The sequence below is a fragment of the Garra rufa genome, chromosome 3 (genome assembly GCF_049309525.1).
Source record: "Garra rufa chromosome 3, GarRuf1.0, whole genome shotgun sequence".
NCBI classification, from domain to species: Eukaryota; Metazoa; Chordata; class Actinopteri; order Cypriniformes; family Cyprinidae; genus Garra; species Garra rufa.
This window is the reverse complement of record NC_133363.1, coordinates 31987704-32013559: the sequence shown is the minus strand read 5'-3', so window position 1 is coordinate 32013559 and position 25856 is coordinate 31987704. Positions and strand designations below refer to the sequence as shown.

Below are 25856 nucleotides of genomic sequence, written 5' to 3'. Positions count from 1 at the left end.
TGTAATCATATTAGAGGGCGTTTTTGATGGTGTTTATGTATACCACCAGTCAAAAGTCTGCAGTCACTTGACATGGTTTATGTTTGTCATAATCTTTCATTTTTGCCTCAAGTCTTGAAATTAGTTTTGCAGAGAAACAAACTGTGCCTCTGAATGGATTTCTTCACTTGTCAAAAGTATTCATACATACATTTTTTCACTTTTTGTTGTGTTGCAGCCTTATGTTAAACTGCTTTAAAAACTTTTTCCCACATCAATCCACACTCCATACACCATAATGACAAGCATAAAACAGATTTGTGGCAACTTTGCAAATTTAATAATTTGTAAGCACATTTCATAAGTATTCATACCCTAAAGTGGTACTTAGTTGAAGCGCCTTTACAGCCTCAAGTCTTTTTGGTATGATGCAACAAGCTTTGCACATCTGCATTTAGCAATTATTTGCCATTCTCCTACTCACCTCTTCACCTCTCAAGCTCTGTCGGCTTGGATGAGGGCTTTGCTGATATTTTCAGGTTTCTCCAAAAATGTTTGTTTCAAGCCCAGGCTAAAGTTTTTTGCTTTGTCATTATGATGGATGGACTGTAGATTGACGTGGAACAAAAAGGTGAAAAAAATGAAGGAGTGTGAATACTTTTGCAAGGCACTATATGTAAATAAATATATATTTTAATTTATTTAATTTTCTTAAAGGATAAGTTGGACCAAATAGAGAAAAGTATCTAACAAGTGCCCATTACTCATGAGACTTCCTTTCATTTTATTAAAATGTACAGATGAAGTCAAAAGTTTACATACACCTTGCAAAATCTGCAGAATTTTTCAAATAAGAAAAATGCATCATGTTTCCTTTTGGAGCATCAGCGAGCATTTGAACCTTCTGTAATAGTTACATATCTATAACGAGTCCCTCAGTTGTCCTCAATGTGAAAAGATGAATCTCAAAATCATAGAGTCATTGTTGGAAAGGGTTCAAATACACAAAAATGCTGAAAAACCACAGAATTTGTGGGAGCTGAAGGATTTTTCTGAAGCACAGCAGGCAGTTTAACTGTTCAGGACAAAAATGGGACTCATAAACAACTATCACTAGACAAAAAACAGCTTTGGATCATTCAGGTAACAACACAGCATTAAGAATCAAGTGTTATTTATTAATTATTTTCTGTTGTAGACTATATGTACTAAATAAAAAATAGCATGCATTTTGTATGATCCGTCTTATTGTAGTAAAATAATTAACATTTTGCAAGGTGTGTGTAAACTTTTGACTTCAACTGAATATAATAACTGTATGACAGGTGCGTATTCAGTGCGTATGAGGCTCTTTGAAACTTCCGTTATTCAAAAATGTGGACAATAGTAATAGTAAAGGAAGGAGTAAACGTTTGACACCTACTGTAATCTTTTAACCTTAAAGAAGGGTGTGTTATTGACACAGACTGTGTGGTCTGTAAAATACATGATTCTACGACAAATCGACAAATTCTGATGTTTACATCCATCTGTCCTGACCGAATCATTCCCCTTCGGTTTATAACACCTCTGCTTCAATAATTGTTTTTGCTCCATTGAGTATTGATTGGCTGAGTACAAATGAAAGGTGATTGTGTCTAATAGGATTGTGGCTCACTTGGACACTGTACAAGGTTAGTCTCTGAGCAGGTGTGTGATGGGAGACTTCATGCGGCGTTGACTTCGGCAATGCAGCTTTCATTAGTGTGGGATTATCCTTATTAGCTGTGCCCATATTCCCACCGTTAATGAAGTCTAATTATTTCTGGTGCTCCCCCAAAGCAACAAAAGATGGATTTTCCTGCAGCAGCAGGAGTGTACACTCTCTCTAAAACAACACAACAATATGTCAACACATTGGCCTGTATGCTCGCTGATAACCACTTCTCAATAACTAATGTGGAACAGTTCATGACAACAGTGATGATGCATCACCATATCATGCTACCGTATCCCTTTCCAAAGACTAATGCAATTAGAGTCCTAATTCATCTGAACTCTTCATCATAGGCATCTTGTTTGCACTAGTGTATTTTCACCAGCCAGTGTCTTCTGTTTATTTTCTACATGCCAAAAAGTGATTAATGGGTTAACCACTTAATGAAAGTGGTGGGATGCTAATTAGGCATGGCTAAGCTAGATAATACTATACAATGTCATTGTGCGAGCACAGACTAACCAAAGACTGTTATTTTCAATGTCTTCTCGTGTTTTACTCTGACCTCATGTTACCGGATGTATAACTAAAATCGAATCGTTTTCTCTCTGTCTTTACAGGTGGAAAGAGAAATAGCTATTCTGAAGCTCATAGAACACCCTCATGTTTTGAAGTTGCACGACGTCTATGAAAATAAGAAATATTTGTGAGTATACACCACTTTTGTTTATCCATGCAGTGTGTATGAGTGGCTGGTAAACTCTGTATCTATACGGTAAACTCTGTATCTATACGGAAGAGCAGACGCGCTAATATCCCTGGATATGTGTGTGTGTGTGTGTGTGTGTGTGTGTGTGCGCGCTCCAGTGGCTGGGCTTAATGTAGTTTTCAATAATTGATAAAGGAGCCACCATGGATGCAACTGAGGAATTTGTTTTCTTAATATTCAGATGACACAGATGTATGGCCCGCATGCTCGTAAAGTATTTGACTGTGAACATTTTTACACACACAAATCAAGTATGAATCCATCCTTAATTTAAATAACGCTGACAGGTAATCGCATGAGAAAATCCTTTAATCGACTAATAAATCAGACGTCTGGTGCGTCAGTGAATGTGTTTGCGTGTGTGTTCAAATGTGACTGCGCGTGAATGGGAGTCTGCGTGTATCTCATGAATACATGAATGCGTGAGTATGGCATAAATGTGTTTGCCCATCAGACAGGCCGATTGCAGGAAGATATTTCGCACACATTTACTTATTCACTCAAATGCAGTGGAGTCCAACAGTCCGAGACTAAATTGAAAACGTATATATACATATGTTTGTTTTAAAGGTGACATATCATTACAATCAGACATTTTATTTGTTTAAGTGCTATAATTGGGTTTCTGGTGCATCTACCAACCCAGAAAACATGAAAAAAGAACAAACCAGTATTGGGTTTTGGTAAGCCTTTGCTGCAAGCATGTGAAAAAACGATCCGCTCAGATTTCGCTCCCCCTGTGATGTAGAAGATGGATCTTATTATAATATTACCAGCTGTTTACCTTCACTGACATAACCGACTGTTTTTGTAACTCATGTGAGTTTTTAACATAAATGTGTGTGTATTTGACAGTTTAAGCGCAATAAGATATGAAAGAGAACTTCGTTTAGTACTCACATGGCATGTGACAACCGCTATCTGTGCGCATGCTTCCAATGTGTGTGCTCAAACTATTTCAGAAGTTTAAAACGTGTGATTTTCAGTGCGATAGACATGATAATTAAAATTAAACATGTTTTTTGGTAGAGTATCTTAGGTACGAGCTGTAAAGGCATAGCCTTATTCTGAAAAAGGGGGTGGGGAGCAGCATTTGCATTTAAAGAGACATGCACGAACAACAGCATGTTTCTGTTTCCACTCAAAATAGGCATTTTCAAAATGATATAATAAATGATCTGTGGGGTATTTTGAGCTGGAACTTCACAGACACATTCTGACGACTTAAATTACCGGTACATATTGTAAAAAGGGGCATAATAGGTGCCCTTTAAATAAAAAATGCAAATAGAAGCATTATCACTAGTGGTCTCAGACTATTGGAGAGTTTGGGGTCAGTACATGAATACTTTTATTCAGTAAGGATGCATTAAATTGGTCTTTTACGTTGTTACAATTTTTTCCTAATTCAAAGACAAAAAATCACTATTGACACAAAAATATTAAGCAGAACAACTGTTTTCAACACTCATAATAATAAGAAATGTTTCTTGAGCACCAAATTAGCATATTGGAATGATTTCTGAAAGATCACATGACATTTAAAACTAGAATAATACCTGCTGGTGTGATAAAAATAAAAAAAGACAAAGCCCAGACTAATGAACAATGGTGTATACTAGGGATGCACCGAATGTTTGGCAACCGAAATAAGCGAAAAGGCAGAAAAAATTATACCGAACAATGACGTGACACGATTAAATAGAGTGTGCAAACTGTCTGAGAAAGACGCAAAAATCATCAAAAAGTCCAAAACGTGAGGAAAATCTGTGCTGAAACAGTGTAATGAGAATAATTCATAAATTTGCTGCTGTCAGCAAAAAGTAGTACTGCATTTATTTGTACAATAAAAACACAGAAGAAGAGGGTCTTAAAAATGGCCAAAGAATATTGTTTTACTAACTTTTTAAATTTATTTTGTGCTTTGTTGGTAGGCTATAATGTCTAGTAGAATGTTAAAAATGTTCAGTGTTAAATTAATATTTTCAAATTAAATTAAATTGTTGTTTTGTAATTGTTTTTTTTTTTCTTTGAAAAGCAAGACAAAACTGTTCGGTAATCGGCCTTCGGCCCAGTGTGTGATTTTCTTCGGCTTCAGCCAACAATTTTCATTTCGGTGCATCCCTAGTGTATACTGTATGTTGGCATGTAGTAGATCTGTCCTGGGAGTTTCAAAGCTGTAGTGTGTCAGGCTTTCTTACTTCCTCTGTTTTTCTTCCACAGATATTTGGTTCTAGAGCATGTGTCAGGTGGAGAGCTCTTTGACTACCTGGTAAAGAAGGGCAGGTTAACACCCAAAGAGGCCAGGAAGTTCTTCAGACAGATCATCTCAGCGCTGGACTTCTGCCACAGTCACTCTATATGGTAAGAGTTCTGAACTTCTGGAAATCTCAGCCTGGAAATCTCAGGAAATGTAAATATTTAATTTTGAGCATTTAAACTTGGCACACTCTCATTAGTTCGGTTCAGGAAAGTCAAATGTGTTGGTTTTGTTGCCGCTAACAATTTTGTCTGTTTTCATACATCACGTATAGCCATCAGCTGTTGTTGTCTGGTGTGTTGTCCTGCTATTGTCTCATTTATTATGTATGGTGAAAGCCACCTCAAGTGAAGCATTTTTCAGTCATTACAAAGCATTATTGTGAGATGCTAAAAATCATTATTTTGAGATATTACTATTTTGCACATTTGCACAAGTTTTCATCCACACGCTCACACTCACACACACTTTCTGGGTCAAAGATTGATAGCTCCCCTCCAGTGCCACTACAGAAAAGTACAGTTTTTATCACTGAGTGTATCCTCAAGCCTTTTCGCTCTACGTCTCTGAGATATAAATGAAAAATGTGCTCAAATTTTCTGTATATGCTTTCTCCCTGTATTTTCTAACTATTGAGCTGAAAGGGTTTCACTAAACCGTACAACAGAAAGTAATGAAGGTTTTCAACTTCTTACACAATTGCTGAGATTTTAGTCAATTTTTGAAATGCTGAAAAACAAATCCTTCATCTTCTCTGCAGCGTAGTTTATAATTATCGAAACAATTATACAAATGGAGTAGTTATGAAGCCTAGTGTGGTAATGAAGTGACCTTCCCCAAAAACACAAATAATGGGGTATTTTAAAAAATACATTTAGAAAAATATAAAGTATTCATGTTTGAATTTTGCTTCTTAATGGATCAAGGCAGAATAAGACTTATTTCATTAACATAATTGTTTTGAAGAGTTAATCAGTGATATTTGGATTACTAATTTTTTATTTACTTTTGGATCATTTCATTTCATTTTCATTTCAACAGCATACATTATTTAAAACATTCTTTGTTTATTTATGTCCTAATTTTTAAACTGGCCATGATGTGGCAATAAAAAGTTAACATTGCACAACTGACAAAGAAAAGATTTTGAGAAAATCACCTTTAAAGTTGTCCAAATGAAGTTCTTAGCAATGCATATTACCATGCAAACATTTAGTTTTGATATATTTACGGTAGCAAAATTTACAAAATATCTTCATGAAACATGATCTTTACTTATTATCCTAATGATCTTTGGCATTAAAAAGAAAAATCAATAATTTTGACCCATACAGTGTAATTTTAGCTATTGCTACAAATATACTCGTGCTACTTAAGACTGGTTTTGTGGTCCAAGGTAACATCTAGAAATGCCTAATGAGAATTCACTTAGTCATGATTTAATTTTGTGACTTTAGGATACAATCCAACATGTTTTGGAAAAAAGAAAATTATTAAAAAAAAAAATGAAATAATGTATACTTAATATAGTCAATTTTCAAACTTTCATATTGTTTTGTATTGATTATTAGATGTGAACCTTGACCACAAAACCAGTCATAAGGGTCAACTTTTGAAATTGAGATTTATGCATCAACTGAATAAATAAGCTTTCCATTGATCTATGGTTTGTTAGGATAGGACAATATTTGGCAAAGATGCAACTATTTGAAAAACTGCAATCTGAGGGTACAAAAAAAATCTAAATACTGAGAAAATCGCTTTAAAAGTTGTCCAAATTAAGGTCATAGCAATACATATTGCTAATCAAAAACTAAGTTTTGATATATTTACGGTAGGAAATTTACTAAATATCTTCATGGAACATGATCTTTACTCAATATCCTAATGATTTTTGGCATAAAAGAAAAATCTATAAATTTCACCCATACAATGTATTTTTGGCTATTGCTGCAAATATACCTGTGCTACTTAAGACTGGTTTTATGGTCCAGGGTCACATACAGAAATTCCTAATGAGAATTCACTCATTCATGATCACCCAGTCTTTTTACTTACAGATTATGTAAATTAAAACTTTTTCAGTAACTTTGAACCCGTCCATTTAACATAGCATTACGCTCAAGAACTTTATAAATTATACATCAGAACAGTGACAAACAGTCTGTGATGGCAGTCTGTGTTTTCCACTGTAGTCCTAAATGTACTTTCATTAAAGAGAAGTTCACTTTAGCTTTTCACAACTTTAAGAGCTATCGCTAATGCTAATAATGTTTCTGTTTGAATTCTCACGACCATATCCTCTTCATATGCTAATATACTAATGCACTGAAGGGGCAGCCATTAGCACAATATTTGCATCTGTTTACCATGCGCTTCAGCAGGCGCAACGCCTAATGAAGACTGTCACATGCTTCCAGCAAAGCTCAACTAGCTGATGGATGGTTTGAAGGCCTTTCTCGATAGGTGATGGAAAGCACTGAATAAACAGCATAGCAGGGAGGCATCACTCGTTCTCTTCTCTGCTCGTTCGCAGCCATTTTCCTCTCTGGGGTTTGAAACCTCCACACAGATAATGTGCTGTGTTGATAGCCTTCTGCTATCACTGTATTCACAGGGATAAAATTATGGCTTTCTGGCTCCACTGTGAGGACAGGCAGAAAGACTGAAGTCTGAATCAAGCCTGTCAAAATCTTCAGCCTTTTACATGATACAAGTGCTGTCAGGTACACAAGGTCGTTAGACAGGAAGAGGAAAAGAGTTGAACCAAGTTAACTTATGTCTAAGGAACTGGGACTAAAGCTCACATGGGGATTCTTTGTTTATGTAAGCAGTTGCCAGTGTCTGGATGGGAAGATGGATGTCTTTTTGGTGCATTTTATGAGAAACGCTACTGGCTACATGCATTAGCAGTGTGAGTGCTGGTTTGCCCTGTTGAATGTTGAATGCGCCACAGTTGATCTGATGATTGGGTGCATTTATACAATGTTGCTGCTCAATTCTAGAATAAAAACAGACGTGGAGGTCAGCGGTGCAGTTTGGAATTCGTATTAGGGTTGAATTTAAAAGGATAGTTCACCCAAAACTGAAAATTCTGTCATTAATTACTCACTCGCATGTTGTTACAAACCCGTAAGATCTTCGTTCATCTTCAGAACACAAATTAAGATATTTTTGATGAAATCCAAGAGCTTTTTGACCCTGCATAGACAGCAACTGACACATTCAAGACCTGAGTGGTTAAACCCTACTGTTATGAAGCTACTAGAATACCTTTTGCGCACAAAGAAAACAAAAATGATGACTTTATTCAACAATTTCTTCTCTTCCGTGTCAGTCTTCGATGTGCATTCCCGAGTGTACCACAAAAAGTACTTTAGCTTCATAACAGGGTCTCCTATGCCGGATCTGAAAGCTCTTAGATTTCATCAGAAATATTATAATTTTTGTTCTAAAGATGAACAAAGGTCTTAAAGTTCAGAAAGACATGAGGGTGCGTAATTAATGACAGGATTTTCATTTTTGGGTGAACTATTGCTTTCATGAGTAGTCTATGTAGGTTACGGTGACCCCAGACAGCAAAAGAAACTGTAGAACATTGCGCTGAGAGTTCTAAACTTTAGTTCCAAGATTAAAAGCTTTTTCTTATGACAATAGTTATTAGTTGGCATATTTCAGTGCTTTGAATATGAACTGTGCGTACATAGATGAATGTGCTATTCTGGGGACATAAAAATTAGGAGGACACACAGAGATAGGAAAAGGCATAGAGAGATATTGGTGGCCATTAAAACCTCAACAAATGGACCTCAGTCAGGGTAGACACCATATTTCACTTGACATGAATGAAAACGAGGCTGTGATCTGTGTTTCTGTCACACGGTTCTAGGTCATTTCGTGCTTTCAAGACTTTTTTGTTTACTGGAATTTTTTCGGAAAGACGTATTTGCACCAGGTACACAGTATGTATGATTTAAAGAGATAGTTTATCTGCTTACCCCCAGGGCATCCAAGATGTAGATGACTTTGTTTCTTCAGTAGAACACAAATGAAGATTTTTAACTCAAACCATTGCAGTCTGTCAGTCATATAATGGCAGTGAATGGGACCCATGGATTTTAGAGTCAAAAAAACCATACACAGACAAAACCAAATTAAACCCTGTGGCTTGAGATGATAAATTGAGGTCTTAACACATGAAATTTTACCTCTGATCCACCTCAATGTCCAACTGTCCTGAGCGTGTTCAAGACAGCCGGCGCATGGCACATTAACGTGCTCTGGCATAGTAGATGCAGTACACAAAATGGTAATTACTTGTGCTTATCCTTATTGTTGCAACCGATTTAAAAACTAAAAGATTAAGTTTGCGCAAACTCATCCAGGAGTGTTGACTCTTCACCGACTTCTAACTTTTGAGCCTGATCGACTGAACTTATGGTTGCTTGCTCTTTGTCACCCACCGGCTGTTGTGAACGCGCTTAGGACAGTTGTATATTGTGGTGGATCAGAGGTAAAACAAAAGATAGAAATACTGTTCAGTTTCTTGCACAGACTGAGTGTGTTGTGTGTTAAGACCTCAATGTGTCATCACGAGTCACAGGGTTTAATTTGGTTTTGTGTGTGTATGTTTTTTTGACTCTCAAAGCCGTGGGTCCCATTGACTGCCATTATTTGACTGACAGACTGCAACGGTTTGAGTTAAAAATCTTTGTTTATGTTCTACTGAAGAAACAAATTCACCTACTGTACATCTTGGATGCCCTGGGAGTAAGCAAATAAACATCAAATTGTCTTTTTTGGGTGAACTATACCTTTAAGCTTTCTTCTTGTCTATTTAGGACTTTTTCAGTTATTTTATATACTGTAGTTTAAAAGCAGAAGTGTTTAGGGGATCTGCAGTATCTCTTTTTCTGAAGGAACCATTTGTAGGAACATTACTATAACAGCAACCTCACAGCGGGACACTAGTGTTCTCCTGAAGGAGGGATTGTGTTTATTGGTTCCATGAACTTGTACTTTGTCAGGGAAGATAATGGCCACCCATTTCACACAGCTCCATACCTACATTACAAGTGTAATGATGGAAGACCAGAGAGAAAGCAAGCTAATGTGAGAAGAATGGAAAGTCTGCTGGACACCTCAGTTTCCACAAACCCCTGAGCTGTTAAAGGCCATGTGCACTTTACTAAAGAGGGAAGAGCTTAGTGTTTGGGGAAGGTTGCGGAAAACTTAACAAATCATTTTATAAAATCGAATCACTGCCCATTCCTTGTGCTTTTTTGCTGTATTCATGTTGCCACAAAGTTGGTTGCTGGTGGGTATATTTTGGAAACTAGTTTGGGTATAGAACAAAGGGTCTTCTTTTTGAAGCTGTTCACTTTCATTTTGACGTCTTTTCATCCTGAGCATTCATAATTAGACATCACATAATGAGACTTCCTTGCACTTCAGACATTATAATGAGAGATGGAGCAGCAAAAAGTCTTTAGAGTTGAGGGTTAGGTGCTGTTATAGGTAGGCATAATTCATATTTTTATAGCATATTTGCAGGCTTGAATGGTACAGCACCTGGTTGCTGTGCTAAAACAAGCAGATGGGTTTGTTTTTAAAAGGATGTTTATGATTGTGTCTGGCAATGCTTGCAGTCCCTGATACCCAGAGATCATTAAGTCAGTCCTGCTTCAGCCATTCAGTCTCTTGCTGGCAGCTAATCAGAAGAGCCTCTCAGTAAACACACACCAGTATTGACCGGGGCCCCCATGCTATCTTTCCATTACCGAGAGCTCCTCCTTCTCCTTGATTGCCTTGGCATGGGAAAGATGAATCAATCGTTGTAGTAAAAACTTTATTGCTGGTCTGTGTTTAACCTTTGCTGTAACTTGGTTATCGCTGGGTGAGGAGGCACCAGATCTTTTATAGCTGGTGCTTCCAGCAGTCATATTTTTTTTTTTCATTTCTTGCATTATCTTCAACGTACAGAGACGTTTATAGATGGAAACGTGTGCCGTTTAAAAGCTACACTCAGTACTAATAAAGTATTGATTGTGACGATGTAGTAGTACTTGAGAGTTGACTACAATGCATTGATAATATTGACAAGATCCCTCTCTGACTGTCTTCCTATCTTGTTATCAAGTAATTAGGTGCCTGGCAGATGTTTTTGTTTTTTGAAGTTGTTCACTATGGTTGCAGATGGCTGATGAGTTCTCAGAAGGCTTAGGGTTGCTTCGGTGCAGTTGTAGTAATTGTGGCAAAAGGAGGAAGACAGTATTTCTGGTTCAAGTCACGTTTCTATCCCACCAGTAATTATTGGCCAGTTGTTGTTGCCAAACCATCCCAAATGATGAGCTTCAGTAAATGCGCATTGGCTCACAGGTCACGATCAGCTGTCTTTTGAAAGATACTTGAAATGTGCAAGCTGCTTTTTGATCTCTTGGGCCTAAAATGGTCTTGTGTTCCTCGATCACTTACCCGCTCAGGATGAAAGAGGCTTCGCTTCTTGACACTGGCAAAGAAAGCTCTGAATTTTTATCTCCAGATCAGAGGATTTCACAATGGTACAAGGAATCAAGATGTTTCCCATGATGTCTGATCAAGAGATTTGGGGCTGAGTCTGATACTGGCAGCTTAAACAAGTCATAAGAAATGTAGTTATGCTGGATCATTAAATAAAAACACAAACATCTTTAGAAATACATATGCTCATTGGAGGTTTACAAGTCAAATAAGAGTTTAGTTTTTCAAATATCTTTTTACCCACAAATATTAATAAGCAGTAAAGCACTTTCATTAGTGTTTATTTTCTGAGAAAATAATAATGAAACAATGCAGGATGACTTATTTTCAAAGGATTAGTTCACTTCCAGAAGAAAAATGTCCTGATGATTTACTGATCCAATATGTTCATGTCTTTCTTTCTCGAGTTGAAAAGAAAATAAGTTTTTTTCTCCATATAGTGGTTTTCAGTGGGAGCCAACAGGTTGAAGATCCAAATTGCAGTTTCAGCGCAGCTTCAAAGGGCTATACGCAATCCCAGCCGAGGAATAAGGATCTTATCTAGCGAAATGATTGACAATTTTCTTTAAAAAATTCAAATTCATATACTTTATAACCACAAATGGTCATCTTGCACAAGCTCTGCAATGCGTGTCTGTGGCTTCATGCATTTCAAAATCACATTGGAAAGATCCCGCGCGTTTAGTTCTTTATCTGTGTACTCCGGTTCAAAAAAGTAGGGTAGGACAGAAAACTCCATCTAACTTTCTCCTCCAACTTCAAAATCGTCCAACATTGTTGTTTGACTTTCTTTGTGCGTTCACTTAGTAAACATTGGGTCAGTATTTCCGCCTAACATTTTTAATTTTTTTTTACAAGACCCTTATTTCTCAGCTGGAATCATGTAGAACCCTTTGAAGCTGCACTGAAACTCTAATTCAGACCTTTAACCTGTTGGCTCCCATTAAGGTCCACTATTTTCAACATCCATGAAAATGTTTTCCTCAGAAACCTTAATTTCTTTTCGACTGAAGAAAGAAAGACATGATGATCTTGGATAATATGAATAAAATTGTATTCTGGAAGTGAATTAATCCTTTAAGGATTTGATTTATTTAACGAGGCTTCTCCATTCTGTATTTTTCTTTATTTTCTTCATGTCATTGACTTTTATACCATAAACTAGTAGAAACACCTGGAATCATTTAAGAAAGCTGCTCAAGTGTATGTTTATACCTTAAGCATTTTGTTTCTCATGTTTTGCAGCCACAGAGACCTGAAGCCAGAGAACCTGCTGCTGGATGAGAAGAATAACATCAGGATAGCAGATTTTGGCATGGCTTCTCTACAGGTTGGAGACAGTCTCTTAGAAACCAGCTGTGGGTGAGTCATACTCTGCCTTCCAACAACAATTACCAGTATACATGAAACATGTTTTTTGTAAAACAAGAGAAAACTGCCTCCAACATTTAAATGCACTGCTTACATTTAATACGCAGGTATAATTTTGCTGTGTTTGACTAAAAACAGTGCATGCTCATGCAGTTGCTTAATTCTGTTCAGATCAGAATACCAAGCGAAGCATAATTTGCATAGACAATCCCTTCACATTAAATGGCTATTAAGAAGAATAGCATCATCTTGAGGTGATTTTAAGAGATTTGGAAAATCTGTGAGTTGAAAAATAGCAAAATCACTCCCATTAATTGTCTAATGCACAAATGCACCACTTGGTTTATTTGCATGCTTCATTATGAAAAGAGCTGATAGCTTAACAACTGATAGCTATATCTGAAGGACTTAGTCTTGCATTGAGACATTTGGCTGGGCCTGCTACCACTGCAGCACTTCCTGAACTGCTACTATTAGTGAAAAATATGAACATGATGGCCTGACCTCACTCAAGCTTTCATAGTCCCTGTGAATGTGTAATGCATGTCATTAGAGGGCCCATTATCAATGAAAACGAGAGGGCTAGGTGCCACAGAGCAGAGCGTATTATCACAGACAGGGATTAATCAAGACTTTAAAATTCGCCCCGAGTGACCAGACTATAGCTTTGACTTCAGTCTGTGTACTTCTGCTCCTATTAGCCAGCACTAAAATGGTGCCAAGGCTTTGATGGTTTCCTCTGACGGAGGCATGCTGTAATTATTGATTGTGACTTCCCAAGTCTAGGCACAGATATGACAGTTTTTAATTAAACACATTCATCTTTAGCCTCCTCGTATGCTGTCCGCTTGACACAAATGTATGCTGTTTACCACGGTTAATGGACTCCAATTGAATTTGAAAGGGGCAGACCCCTTACGTGCGAACACAGCAAGGCAGGAAGACCAACGCGGAGCCTCCCAGTCGTATCTCTGTGCCAGGCATTCATTCATTTCTCATTCCTTGCTTAGCAGATGGACTGACCTAAATTTGAAATAGCTTTAGTTCCGAAAAGTCTCTGCCATGTTTGCAGCCCAATGGTAATTTTGAGTGAAGGGGTGGTTATATAAAAATGTCCAAGGCTGCTTGGAAATCCAGTCAATTTAATTAGATCCCCCTCCAGAACCTTCATTCAAGTGAAACTAGATTACCCACAATACAGTGCAAAACTCCCTCGTACCACTGGTCCTATTTGGACCATTACTCTGGGTCCCCTAAGCTTGATAATAACATCAAAGAAACCTTTCTTTGCCACTTCTGTTCTCTGAGGCATAACCAGCACTAGCTAACTAGCGCAAAGTCAGATCAGCTCAGAGTGAAAACAATGCTAATGCCAAAAGAAAAAGAGTTTATTTCACTGTTTTTGACTCTTTAACCAGCTTCCAACAGCGCTTGAGGAATAACAAAAAATATCTTCAAAAAATCATGAACCGCATCTCGGACTAGATGAGTAATTCCTCTCCATCAGGGTCTTTTCACAATAGCTTAATCACCCCCTGTGGCTTCCCTGATTTGCCATATCAATCCTCCCTCATGTTCTTATCATAGGGGATATCCTTGACGCACATACAGAAATCAGGCTTCTGCAAAAATATTCTTATTTCAATGCTGGAACTTTTATTGTGGTTTGTTTGCATGATTATGAGGTGTTTACAGTGCACACATGAATTTCTTAGTGTGATCTTATAAATATTTTGACTGCTATGGAGTAACATTGTAAGGTCATAGCAATTATCTAAATGCCTTGTCACAGGAGATTGGTTTTTAAAGGGACAGTTCATCCAAAAATGAAAATTCTGTCATTAATTACAGAATGTTGTTTCAAACCCGTAAAACCTTCGTTCATCTTCGGAGCACAAATTAAGATATTTTAAATGATATCCGAGAGCTTTCTGACTTCGCATAGACAGCAATGCATCTGAAACGTTTCCAGGCAGAGAAAGATAGTAAGAACATCATTAAAAAGGTTCATGTGACATCAGTGGTTTAACTGTAATGTTATGAAGCTACGAGAGAACAAAAATATCGACTTTGTTCAACAATTTTTACGTGCCAGTATTTGACGCACATTCATGAGAGTACCACAACATATGCATCTGCCGTACATCTCTCTCAGTTCATCGCTATATATTCTGGTTCAAGTAAGTAGGCTGGGCAAAAAATTTCAGTCATCCTGTCTGTTGAAATCTTCAGATATGTTTACGAAGAATGTTTTATGTACAGCATGCATCTTCTGCTTGTAAACAAAGAGGAGTGCATCCGGCTTCTACATCAGTACTCTTGTGAATGGCAGCCTGAGACTGACACAGAAGAGAAGAAATTGTTTTCTTTGTGTACAAAACGTATTCTCGTAGCTTTATAAAATTAAGGTTGAACCACTGATGCCACACAGACTATTTTATCAATGTCCTTACTACATTGAATGTGGAAGTTGTGTTGCGGTCTATGCAGGGTCAGAAAGCTCTGGGATTTCATTTAAAATATCTTAATTTGTGTTCTGAAGATGAACGAAGGTCTTACAGGTTTGGAACGACAAGAGGGTGAGTAATTAATGACAGATTTTTCAGTTTTAGATGAACCATCCCTTTAAAGGGTAAACCAAATATAGTATTGCTAAATATGAGTTGTTGTTTTTTTTTTTGGTAACACTTTACAATGTGTTTAAATTCATAGAAGTTAATTAAGTATCATAAACTTTTTTTAAACAGAATTTATTAACCCAAGTTGTTCATTTTGTGCAATTTTCACTGCAAATGTGCTTCAGAAGTGCCATTTAAGTGTGAAGTGGCATCTAAAAGGTGCATTTCCAAAAGCAGTTACAGCTGTATACTTTGATACTAGAGGCTGAAGTGGGTCAGAGGTTTTCTGGCTTTTATGTGGCATAATCTCTTTTTTTCTGAATTTTAAGCAAGCATAGAGCAGCCTTAACTTGGCTGTGTAAAGACAGCTTTAGTTTACATATTACGGACAAACAAAAATTGACAATGAAAAATAGTAGATTTTAGGGATGTAATGATATTATCAATATTGTGATAGCAAAACTGTCTTAATATTATCGTGGTCACATGACGATATGGAATGATATAGGTCTTCCAGGCAAAAAGTCTAACATAAAAGGTCTTTAAAGTTGTGATTAAATTAAAAGCTTAAAAGTGCAGTATGAATTGCTGACAACTAGCAGTTTAAATGGGTAATGTTACTACAGTCCTAATTCTAAAAAATATCTCTTTCAATTGTAGAAATTAGGAAAGAAGTATAGTAATTTCCCTGCTGTAGTGTAAAGCAAAAATAATAATCCAATGTAAAAAAAAAATTTCCATTTATTTTACAGTGCAATTGTTCTACAATATATGGCTATTACTGTCATAGAAATAACAATAATATAATGTTATTATTATTATTATATTCTAATTTGTTTGGCTTCGAAAACACCAGTGTAAATGTAATTTAGACTGAGACAGTATACCACAACTAAAAAGAGATTGAGTTCCCTTTAAAGTTCAGGTACAAGTCAATTCAATTACTTTTTTTCTAACTTAAGTTTTCTTAGTTTAAGAACATGGGTTGGAGGTCTTAATTTTGAAACCTCAAAGTGCATTAGATAGAATAATTGAACATTAAAATGTACAACATTTTCATTTTTTCTTCAGGTATTGTGAGATTTTGATATCATTACATCTCTAGTATGTTTATTAATTAACATTAACCTAGACTAATAAATGCTGTAAAAAAATGTTGCTCATTGTTAGTTCATGATATTTAATGCTTTTCAAAATGTTAGCTAGCAGAACCTTATTGTCAATTGTTACCATTTTTATAATATTGCAGTTGATGTGTGAAAAATGTGAGTGTGCAAAACAAATGTGTATTTGAAATATTCAGACATATTCACAGAAACAATATTGCTTTGTTTCATCACGTTTCCGCCTAGAATGATTGAGGCAACAGCATAAAATGGGCACAAAAGCATTGCAATGATTGAGTGAGAGCATGTTGCATTAACCACTTAATTTAGTATAAAACCTTGCAATTTGGTGTTGCAAAACAGCAATAATAGCTTTCGCTACAGTGAGCAGTAGTTATGTTTTTAAAGCAGAGAAAGTAAACCATTAAATTAATGTATTATCAATACAGACTCAATCTGCATAATGGTATATGACACCTGCAATGAGGAAACAGGCATTTATAGAAAATTGGTGTTGAAAAATAGAGAACTCCTTCTGATGATGTGCCATGCCGTTAAAACACATTACACAATTCAGATGATTACAGACCTGTTTTACACACTGCCAGCAGAAAGTCATTACAATTTAATGTTATATTATTGGATCATTTGACAACAGCGTGTACAGGGTGGTTAGACATAGAGCTGTTTATCAATAAAGATGGTGTGAAGATCATCATGCAAATGCAAGGAGTTATTACTGAATTAGTGTACTGCATGTTTCCTCAGTGTATAAGCCCTCTAATGGGTGTTTTCTCCAAGGTTGGGTGAGGATGATGATGACATATTGTCCTGTTTTCTTTCAGATCTCCTCACTATGCCTGTCCAGAGGTTATAAGGGTAAGTACGTGCTCTCAGTGCATCTGTCATAATAGGGCTCCCTCTGAATCTCTTTCTTTCCACTTCTAACTTCTCTCTCTCTGGTAGGGGGAGAAATATGATGGCAGGAAAGCTGATGTCTGGAGCTGTGGAGTCATTCTCTTTGCACTTTTGGTGGTGAGTGAAAGCTTTCCGCGGCTGAGACTTCATTTCGTGTCGTATAATTCTGCTGTAATGTAGCCTCTGCCCTTCTGACAAATTTGAGCTACAGGAACTCTCTCTGCAGCGTGCATTTGAAAAAAAGAAATCCCTTGTGTTTAGTCTATCAGAGGATGTGGGAGAATCCAGACAAGGATATTTCAGTGCTAGCTAATCAGCTAAGCAAGAGTTGGGCTTTAAGAGAATCAAGGTGTTACACCGGCTCTGTAGTCAGAGCTCAAAAGATTGACAACACCAAAGCTCCACCATGGTTTCTCACTCCAGCCGTTGATCTTTATATCAGACATGAGTGAGATCAGCTCTTTTTATTCATCTTACTGAGCGTTTTATGAATCCACTTTTATCTTCTTACTCTTCCTTACTTAAACTGTAAAAGACTTCAGGTTCTTGGAGGAGGGAATTAAACTAAAATTCGACTGACATGCTCTGTTTGGGGTAGGCTGGATTTTTGATGTTTCTGAAAGAAGTCTCTTATGCTCACCAAGGCTGCATTTAGAGTAAAAGCTGAAATATTGTGAAATATTATTAGAATTTAAAATAACTGTTTCCGTTTTAATACATTTTAAAATGTATTCCTATTTGCAATTTATCCCTGTGATGGCAAAGCTGAATTTTCAGCAGCCATTACTCTTCTGATCATCTATTCTGATAATGCTGATTTAGCGCTCAAAACATTTCTTATTGTTATAACAGCTAAAACAGATGTGCTCTTTTGATCAATATAATAAATAAGTTTACATTAGTTACATTATTCATCACATCAATAAATACATTAGTTTCTGAACTGCCAAAATGTACACTACTGTTCAAAAGTTTGGGATCAGTAAGATTTTTAATGTTTTGTCTTATGCTTATCAAAGCTGTATTTATATGGTCAAAAATACAGAAACATTTTTTACATTATTGCAATCTCTAATAGTAGTTTCCCATTTTAATATACTTTAAAATGTTATTTATTTCTGTGACGCAGCTCTGAATTTTCATCAGCCATTACTCCAGTCTTTAGTATCACATGATCCTTCAGAAATCATTCTAATATGCTGATTTATTATCAGTGTTAAAACTGTTGTGCTGCTTAATATATATTTTTGGAACCTGTGATACTTTTTTTTATTCTTTGATGAATATAAAGTTAAAAAGAAAAACATTTATTCAAAACAGAAATCTTTTCCAATAATATAAGTCACTTTTACCCGTTTAACACATCCTTGCTGAATAAAAGTATTAATTTCTTTAAAAAAGAAAACTCAATATGTGACCCTGGACCACAAAACCAGTCTTAAGTCGCTGGGGTATATTTGTAGCAATAGCCAAAAATACATTGCATGGGTCAAAATTATTGATTTTTCTTTTATGCCAAAAATCATTAGGAAATTAAGTAAAGATCATGTTCCATGAAGATTTTTTGTAAAATTCCTACTGTAAATATATCAAAATGTAATTTTTGATTAGTAATATGCATTGCTAAGAACTTAATTTGGAGAAGTTTAAAGGTGATTTTCTCAGCATTTTGTTTTTTTTGCACCCTCAGATTCCAGATTTTCAAATAGATGTGTCTCGGCCAAATATTGTCCTATCCCAACAAACCAAACATCAATAGAAAGCTTATTTATTGTATACATCTCAGTTTTGTAAAATTTAACCTTATGACTGGTTTTGTGGTCCAGGGTCACATATAAACTATAAAAGCTAAAAAATAAATACTGTTATTTTGAACTTTTTTATTTATCAAAGAATCACAGTCCCCGAAAAAAATGATTAAGAAGCACAACTGTTTCCAACATTGATAATAAATCAGCATATTAGAATGATTTCGGAATGATCATGTGACACTGAATACTGGAGTAATGATGCTGAAAATTCAGCTTTGCTTCACAGGAATAAATTACATTTTAAAGTACATTAAACAGAAAATGGTTATTTTAAATTGCAATAATATTTCACTAAATTGTTCTGTATTTTTGATCAAATAGATACAGCCTCAATGAGCATGAGAAACTTATTTAAAAAAACATTAACAATCTTACTGATCCCAAACTTTTGAACAGCAGTGTACATATATATTTAGTTTTTCTAACCTAGCCAAAATGAAAGCACCACCTTTTATATCTGAATTAAAACGATAATAGTACATGATCTGAATCCACCAAAGATACTATCAGCAGATTTTTTTAACTGCTTAAGACAGGTGTTCATGTCTTCACCTCACAGTGATTGGCTGCCATCTTGCATTTTTGCCTGTCATTTGCATAAAGTTAAATATTTCTTAACTTTTTTTTGACGTTCTCACTGCTTACTCGGCTCAACTGTCAATCCCACAATCCCCCATGCAAGCCTGCTGCTCAGCTCCAGTAGAGAACAAACCAAAAATGCTCGCTCATCTCTACTCAGCTCCACGCCAGTGGACACGTATGGTCACAGCAAGCTGTTGATCAACATTAGAACTTTCTTATCCATGCTTGTTTCGCCTTTCCAACATCAAATAACTGAAACAAATGGCACTAGCTTATAATTAAATCATTCTCAAACCAGACAACAACTCTGATTCTCTGACAGCAGACGGCTTGCTTTGAGTCTGGATAATCAAGCTGGTCCGGGTGTAATTACTGTTCAAGACCATGAGCCTGACACAATCCCAAACCCAGAAGAACCGTTTGCCCCAGCGAAATTGAAAAGCCAATTGATTCCCTGTTCTCTTTTGTGTTTGTGTGCTCCATTATAACTGCATCCTCTTCTCTAAACAGTCAAATCATTCCAGTGTGTCGCAGGAACCTGTTCTTTGATCTTTCAATGCTCAAAGACGTTTCATTAGAGATGCAATCTGCATCTTTTTTTATTTATCATCTCTCTACTTTGCTATTTTTGCTAGATTATATCATCTATTACGTGGGTCTGTCGTCAGTCATGCTTGTAAATTTTCTGTGTCATTTATCAAGCGCTGACATCTCAGTAGTGTCAGGGGCCCTGATGGGTCTCTCTGATGTGAAAATGATGAAGTGTATCTGGCACAAAACAAAGCTAATTATCAAAGCACAATCATCTCTCTATGCCAGTCTTTCTTTATTTATTTTGCGTCCTACTTCCTGTGTAGATATCCTTCATAAAACTCATAAAATATGGTGGGGGTGTTTTATTTTTATCAAAGCATTTATCACTCCTACTCCTTCAATTCTACCATTATTTGTTTAGATACAAACCCGTACCCCTCTGTAATTCCAAATCTCAAGGGAAAACATGATTGCAATGTATTTTATTTCTTTTATACCCTACCAGTCAAAGGTCTGGACACACTTCCCCATTCTCTTTAAGTGTGTCCGAACCTTTGACTGGTAGTGTATATATTTTTAAATAATGTGAGAAGTTTTTTTTTAAAGGAAATGAATACTTTTATTCAACAAGGATGTATTTAATTTATTAAAAGTGACCGTAAAGGCAAAAAAAAAATATATATATATCAACTAATTATTGCTCTTTTGATTCATCAAACAATCCTGAAGAAAAAAAAGACAGTTTCTACAAAAATATTTAAGTAGCTAATTAAGTAGAACAATCGTTTTCAACATTGGCAACAATAAGAAATGTTTCTTGAGCACCAAAGTATCATATATTACACTGAGAACAACTGAGCGACTCATATGCAACTATTACAGAAGGTTCAAACGCTCACTGATGCTTCAGAAGAAAACACAATGCATTAAAAGCCAGGGGTGTAAACTTTTGAACAGAATGAAGATGTGTACATTTTTCTTACTTTGCCTAAATATTATATATATATTTTTTTTATTTGGTGCTGCCCTTCAGAAGCTACAGAAGATACTTACATGTTTCCCAAAAGACAAAATGAGTTAAATTTACCCTGATCTTTAAATTCAAAAAGTTTTCTTAATGTATTGAGTTTTCTTCTGAAGCATCATTGAATGTTTGAGCCTTCTGTAATAATTGCATATGAGTCCCTCAGTTGTCCTCAGTATGAAAAGATGGATCTCAAAATCATACAGTCATTGTTGGAAAGGGTTAAAATACCCAAAAATGCTGAAAAACCAAAAAAATTGTGGGACCTGAAGGATTTTTCTAAAGAACAGCAGGCAGTTTAACTGTTCAGGACAAACAAGGGACTCATGAACAACTATCACTAAAAAAAATAAAAATAAAAAATAAAAAAATAAACAGCTGTGGATCATTCAGGTAACAACAGAGTATTAGGAATCAAGTGTATGTAAACTTTTGAACAGGGTCATTTTTATAAATTCAACTATGTGTAAATATCTTGTGATTTATCTTATTCAGGTCAGTACTAAATAAAAAATAACATGCATTTTGTATGATCCCTCTTATTTTGGTAGAATAATCAACATTTTGCAGATTCTGCAAGGTGTATGTACACTTTTGAACTTTTGACTTTAACTGTATATTCAAATGGTAAACAGTTATTTTAAATGGTAATAATATTTCAAAATATTTCTGTTTTTAGTGTATAAAAATACTTATAAATTCAGCCCTGGTGAGCATAAAAGATTTAAAAAAAATATCAAAAATCTTATTGACTTCAAACTTTTGAAAAGTAGTGTATGCACTATTGGGGGACCAAAAAAAATTAAGAATTAGCTTTTGAAAAATATATATTGGTTGACATTATTCTGAGTACTCGGGGGATTTTGTCCCACACAGTATATATGATTGATTACAATTCTGACATGTAATATTTCTCTCTGTCAGGGTGCTTTGCCATTCGACGACGATAACCTGAGGAACTTGCTGGAGAAAGTGAAGCTCGGGGTCTTTCACATGCCCCATTTCATTCCTCCAGACTGCCAGAACCTACTGAGGGGGATGATCGAAGTGGACGCCACCAAACGACTCACGGTCAGGGTCCATTACAGATTTACAGTTTTATTTGATCTACCTTATTTTTCCCATAAGAGCAAGCACAGCCATTTGTAAATGTTATGGGTCAGGCTATTGGTCTCATCCAGGTCTAGCTATTTTTAGCTGAAAGAGCTAGTTTTTCTGCATGATATTGCAAATTGGAATGTCTTAGCATATCATTTTAATGTAATATCTTAATTATGAAAACACTGGTTTGTAATGCAAATGTTGTTGTTCTTCTTGTTAGCTCCCTATAGCGGCTAATGAAGCGGAAGTAAGAAATAAGGTGGATACTATCGTCCTTCAAACCTTGTAAAACCTGATACCAAACAAAGATGATTATTATCTCTGATTTATCTCCTAAATGGCTCATGTGGCCTAAGGAATCATAGGTGGTGACAGTGTTACATGTGCACTACACTGTCTACGGAGGCTGGTTGGCTGTTCAGTTCCACAGACATCTACAGTATATTAAGCTGATTTCTATTAAATAAGTGTTATGGGTCTGAGAGCTCTTCTGCTTTTGAGCTGTCACTTCAGGTCAACACACAGCAGAACTAATCCAACCAGCCTGTCTGTCCGGATCTCACACATTAGCTTCAAAAAGCTTGCGTGTCTGCGTTTCTGTCTCTTTCTTTCTCTCTTTCATGGTCTCCTCGTCTCTCCGCTCTTCTCCCTCAGCTACTATTTTCATTGTTCTGCTTCGGATTCGGAGTAGCCCCCCTTTTTTCCTATAACATGGTGGAGTGACGAGAGGTTTATAAGCTTGTCCAAATACCAACCCTTTGAAATGCTCCAGTTTCCTTTTTTGCTTTCCAGAGAAAACAGATAGCTGTCTTCACTGCCCACATCTCTCAGTGATTGAAAACAATAGCGCTCTCCTAGGAAGGATCCAAACATAGCCCATTTCCTGTGCGGTTTGTCAGTTATATAAAAGAGATCTTTTGTATGATTCCAGTGTGGGAAGGAAGTTGATACTGTCTTATTGCCAGTTTGAAATATTATCTTATAGATCCAGTTAAAACAATCCAATAGAGTATTACAGAGTACTAAAGGTACTATGGGTTTACAGACATCTGGACAATGTATCATCATCATTGTTTCTTGAACACTGTCACGTCAGCACACATTCTGTAGGGAGTTCACAAAGAATTATGGCACTGTTTATCTGCACGTAACGTAGCACCTGATTCTCTAAAGGAATTTAAAGGCCCACAAAATCTGTTCTAAACACAGTTTGCATGGCACAATTTATGCGTAACTGCACTTCTTGCGGTTATATTGCTGATTGCAATCATTTCATCATCATTTGATGAATTACTGCTGGCATCATTAATAGAAAATGTGCAAAAACATCTCAGTAGTTTAAAAAGTCAAAAATGTAGGCTATTTGGTTTAATCAGTTTATTTAGAATCAATAGTAATTTCAATTTTCAGAAGTTTTAAGAGCTGACTGTTCCCACACTTTTTAACCAATAAATTAACATGACACTTCTAATTGTTACTGGATAAAGATATTTAACAATATGCTACCAACAATCTATGTCTGATGAAATATTTTAGAGCTTGGCATAACTAGAAAAAAATATGTATTCAGTGTAAAAATACCAATGGAGTTTTAAGATATTATAAATTGACATGACTAGGTCTAGAAATCACACTTTTAAAATTAGGCTCACTCATATATCCAGGTTTCCCAAGACCGTGGGAAACCTAGATCTTCAAAGACAAAAAACAAACAAACAATTGTTTTCATGCTTGTTTTGTCTTATTTTGAAGCAACTGAAGTCATCTTAAAGGGATAGCCCACACAAAAATAAAAAATTCTGTCATTAATTACTCACCCTCATGCCCTTAAGACCTTCAGAACACAAATTAAGATATTTAAGAGCTTACTGACCTGCATAGACAGCAACGGTAGTACTACCATGTTCAAGGCCCAGAAAGGTACCAAGAACATCGATAAAAGTCCATGTGACATCATTGGTTCAACCGTAATTTAATGAAATGAAATCGTGGTTTTCATCAAAAATATCTTAGTTTGTGTTCCAAAGATGAATGAAGGTCTTATGGGTTTGGAATGACATGAGGGTGAGTAATTAGTAACAAAACTTTCATTTTGGGATGAACTATCCCTTTAAGACCCCATTGGAATTTTGCTGAGGCCCCCTGGTGGGCCCTGGTCCCATGATTCAGAACCACTATTTTAAATGAAATTGCATTTCCTGTCATCTATGTGACATTAATTATAGTAACTTTTGTGAAAAACATCTACAATATGCCCAATTTACATAGAAAGGAGCACTAAAAACTGGATTCTAGTTGGCTAGTAAATATGACAAGAGTTTTTGCTCTGAAATACTGTGTGCAAAAGTCTTTTTAGAGCCATAAAGTCAAATTATTTTTACTCTTAACCGCAAGCAAGTTTAGTTTGAACATTCCAGTTCAGTTCAGTATGTCACTCCTCACAGTTTCTTGATCAGGTCAAGTGCTGAATGTTTATAGCTCCTGAAAAGACACACACCAGACACTCATCACTCAACAACAGAAGCTGATTTAAGTTCATCTTAAAGATATTCCTCATGGTGTTACATGAACAGGCACAAAAGCCATTCGCTCTGATGGGCTGCTGCTGTTAAGGCTGTTGTTCTTGTTCTGCAGGCCACAACTTTAATTAGCTGGCTGCTGAAATGTACATGTCTTTGCAGCTTCCGCACTTTAAACCCAGGGAGATCAGAGGATGCGACACCAGAGAGAGATTAGACATGACCAGCAGGAAACTGCCTGATGTATAACGATGGATTTGTTGCTTTTATTATGCTCTGCTGTCTGCTTTATTTGCCTCTGTCAATGTTTGGGTAATGGTTTGGCTCATGTGTTTTCCTCTCTTTACAGTTAGAACAGATACAGAAGCACACATGGTACATGTGAGTATAAACTTTACTTTCTGTTTTTCGTCAAATGGCTGTTTTTGCTCAGTCTCTGTATGTGTGTTTATGCATGTACATACTGTATATGTGTCCTGTAGGTCTATGTGTCCTCACTGCGTTAACTGAGAACACACATCACCAAAAAAGACGCTTCTTTAAATAATGACTTGACAGCCGTGTCTGTGAATGTTTGGAGAAGAGCCTCAAGCTCTTTAGCAGACTGGCTTCGCTCAATGTTTGTGCCCCCTTAAGCAATGCCTTGTTTTTATCCTGAACTGCTACATTTTTTAACATGCATTTCTCCGGTATCCAGCATTTTGTATTAGTCATGATTTGTGACTGGGCCCCAGGGTTATTATAGTTTCTTTTTTCTTTCTTTCTTTCTTTCTTTCTTTCTTTCTTTCTTTCTTTCTTTCTTTCTTTCTTTCTTTCTTTCTTTCTTTCTTTCTTTCTTTTCTTATTTATTTGCCATTTCTATTGAATGTAGTTGAATTTTAACATGTTCAGTGTTTTCTAGTCTAACAGCTGGTATAACTAAATAATTTAATTTCTCAGCCTAGTCTTGTGTTATTGCTGTCTAGGGGCACTTTCATGTTTCATGCAGGTTGGTTGTACAGGTTTCAAGTTTTATAGTGTACCATATATCAAAAACTACAACGTTTTAT

At 36.1% G+C, this 25856-nt stretch overlaps 1 protein-coding gene across 7 annotated transcripts in view; it reads left to right on the top strand.

Moving 5' to 3' along the window:
* Positions 1-25856, top strand: part of brsk2b (BR serine/threonine kinase 2b) — a 174069-nt gene that overhangs the window by 117992 nt on the left and 30221 nt on the right. For all 7 annotated transcript variants that reach the window (XM_073835925.1, XM_073835928.1, XM_073835924.1 and 4 more), the window contains exons 3-9: positions 2296-2381; positions 4668-4808; positions 12469-12585; positions 17164-17197; positions 17285-17353; positions 22112-22258; positions 25157-25188. In XM_073835925.1, the coding sequence (XP_073692026.1) occupies positions 2296-2381; positions 4668-4808; positions 12469-12585; positions 17164-17197; positions 17285-17353; positions 22112-22258; positions 25157-25188 (626 nt within the window). The remainder of the gene's footprint in view (positions 1-2295; positions 2382-4667; positions 4809-12468; positions 12586-17163; positions 17198-17284; positions 17354-22111; positions 22259-25156; positions 25189-25856) is intronic.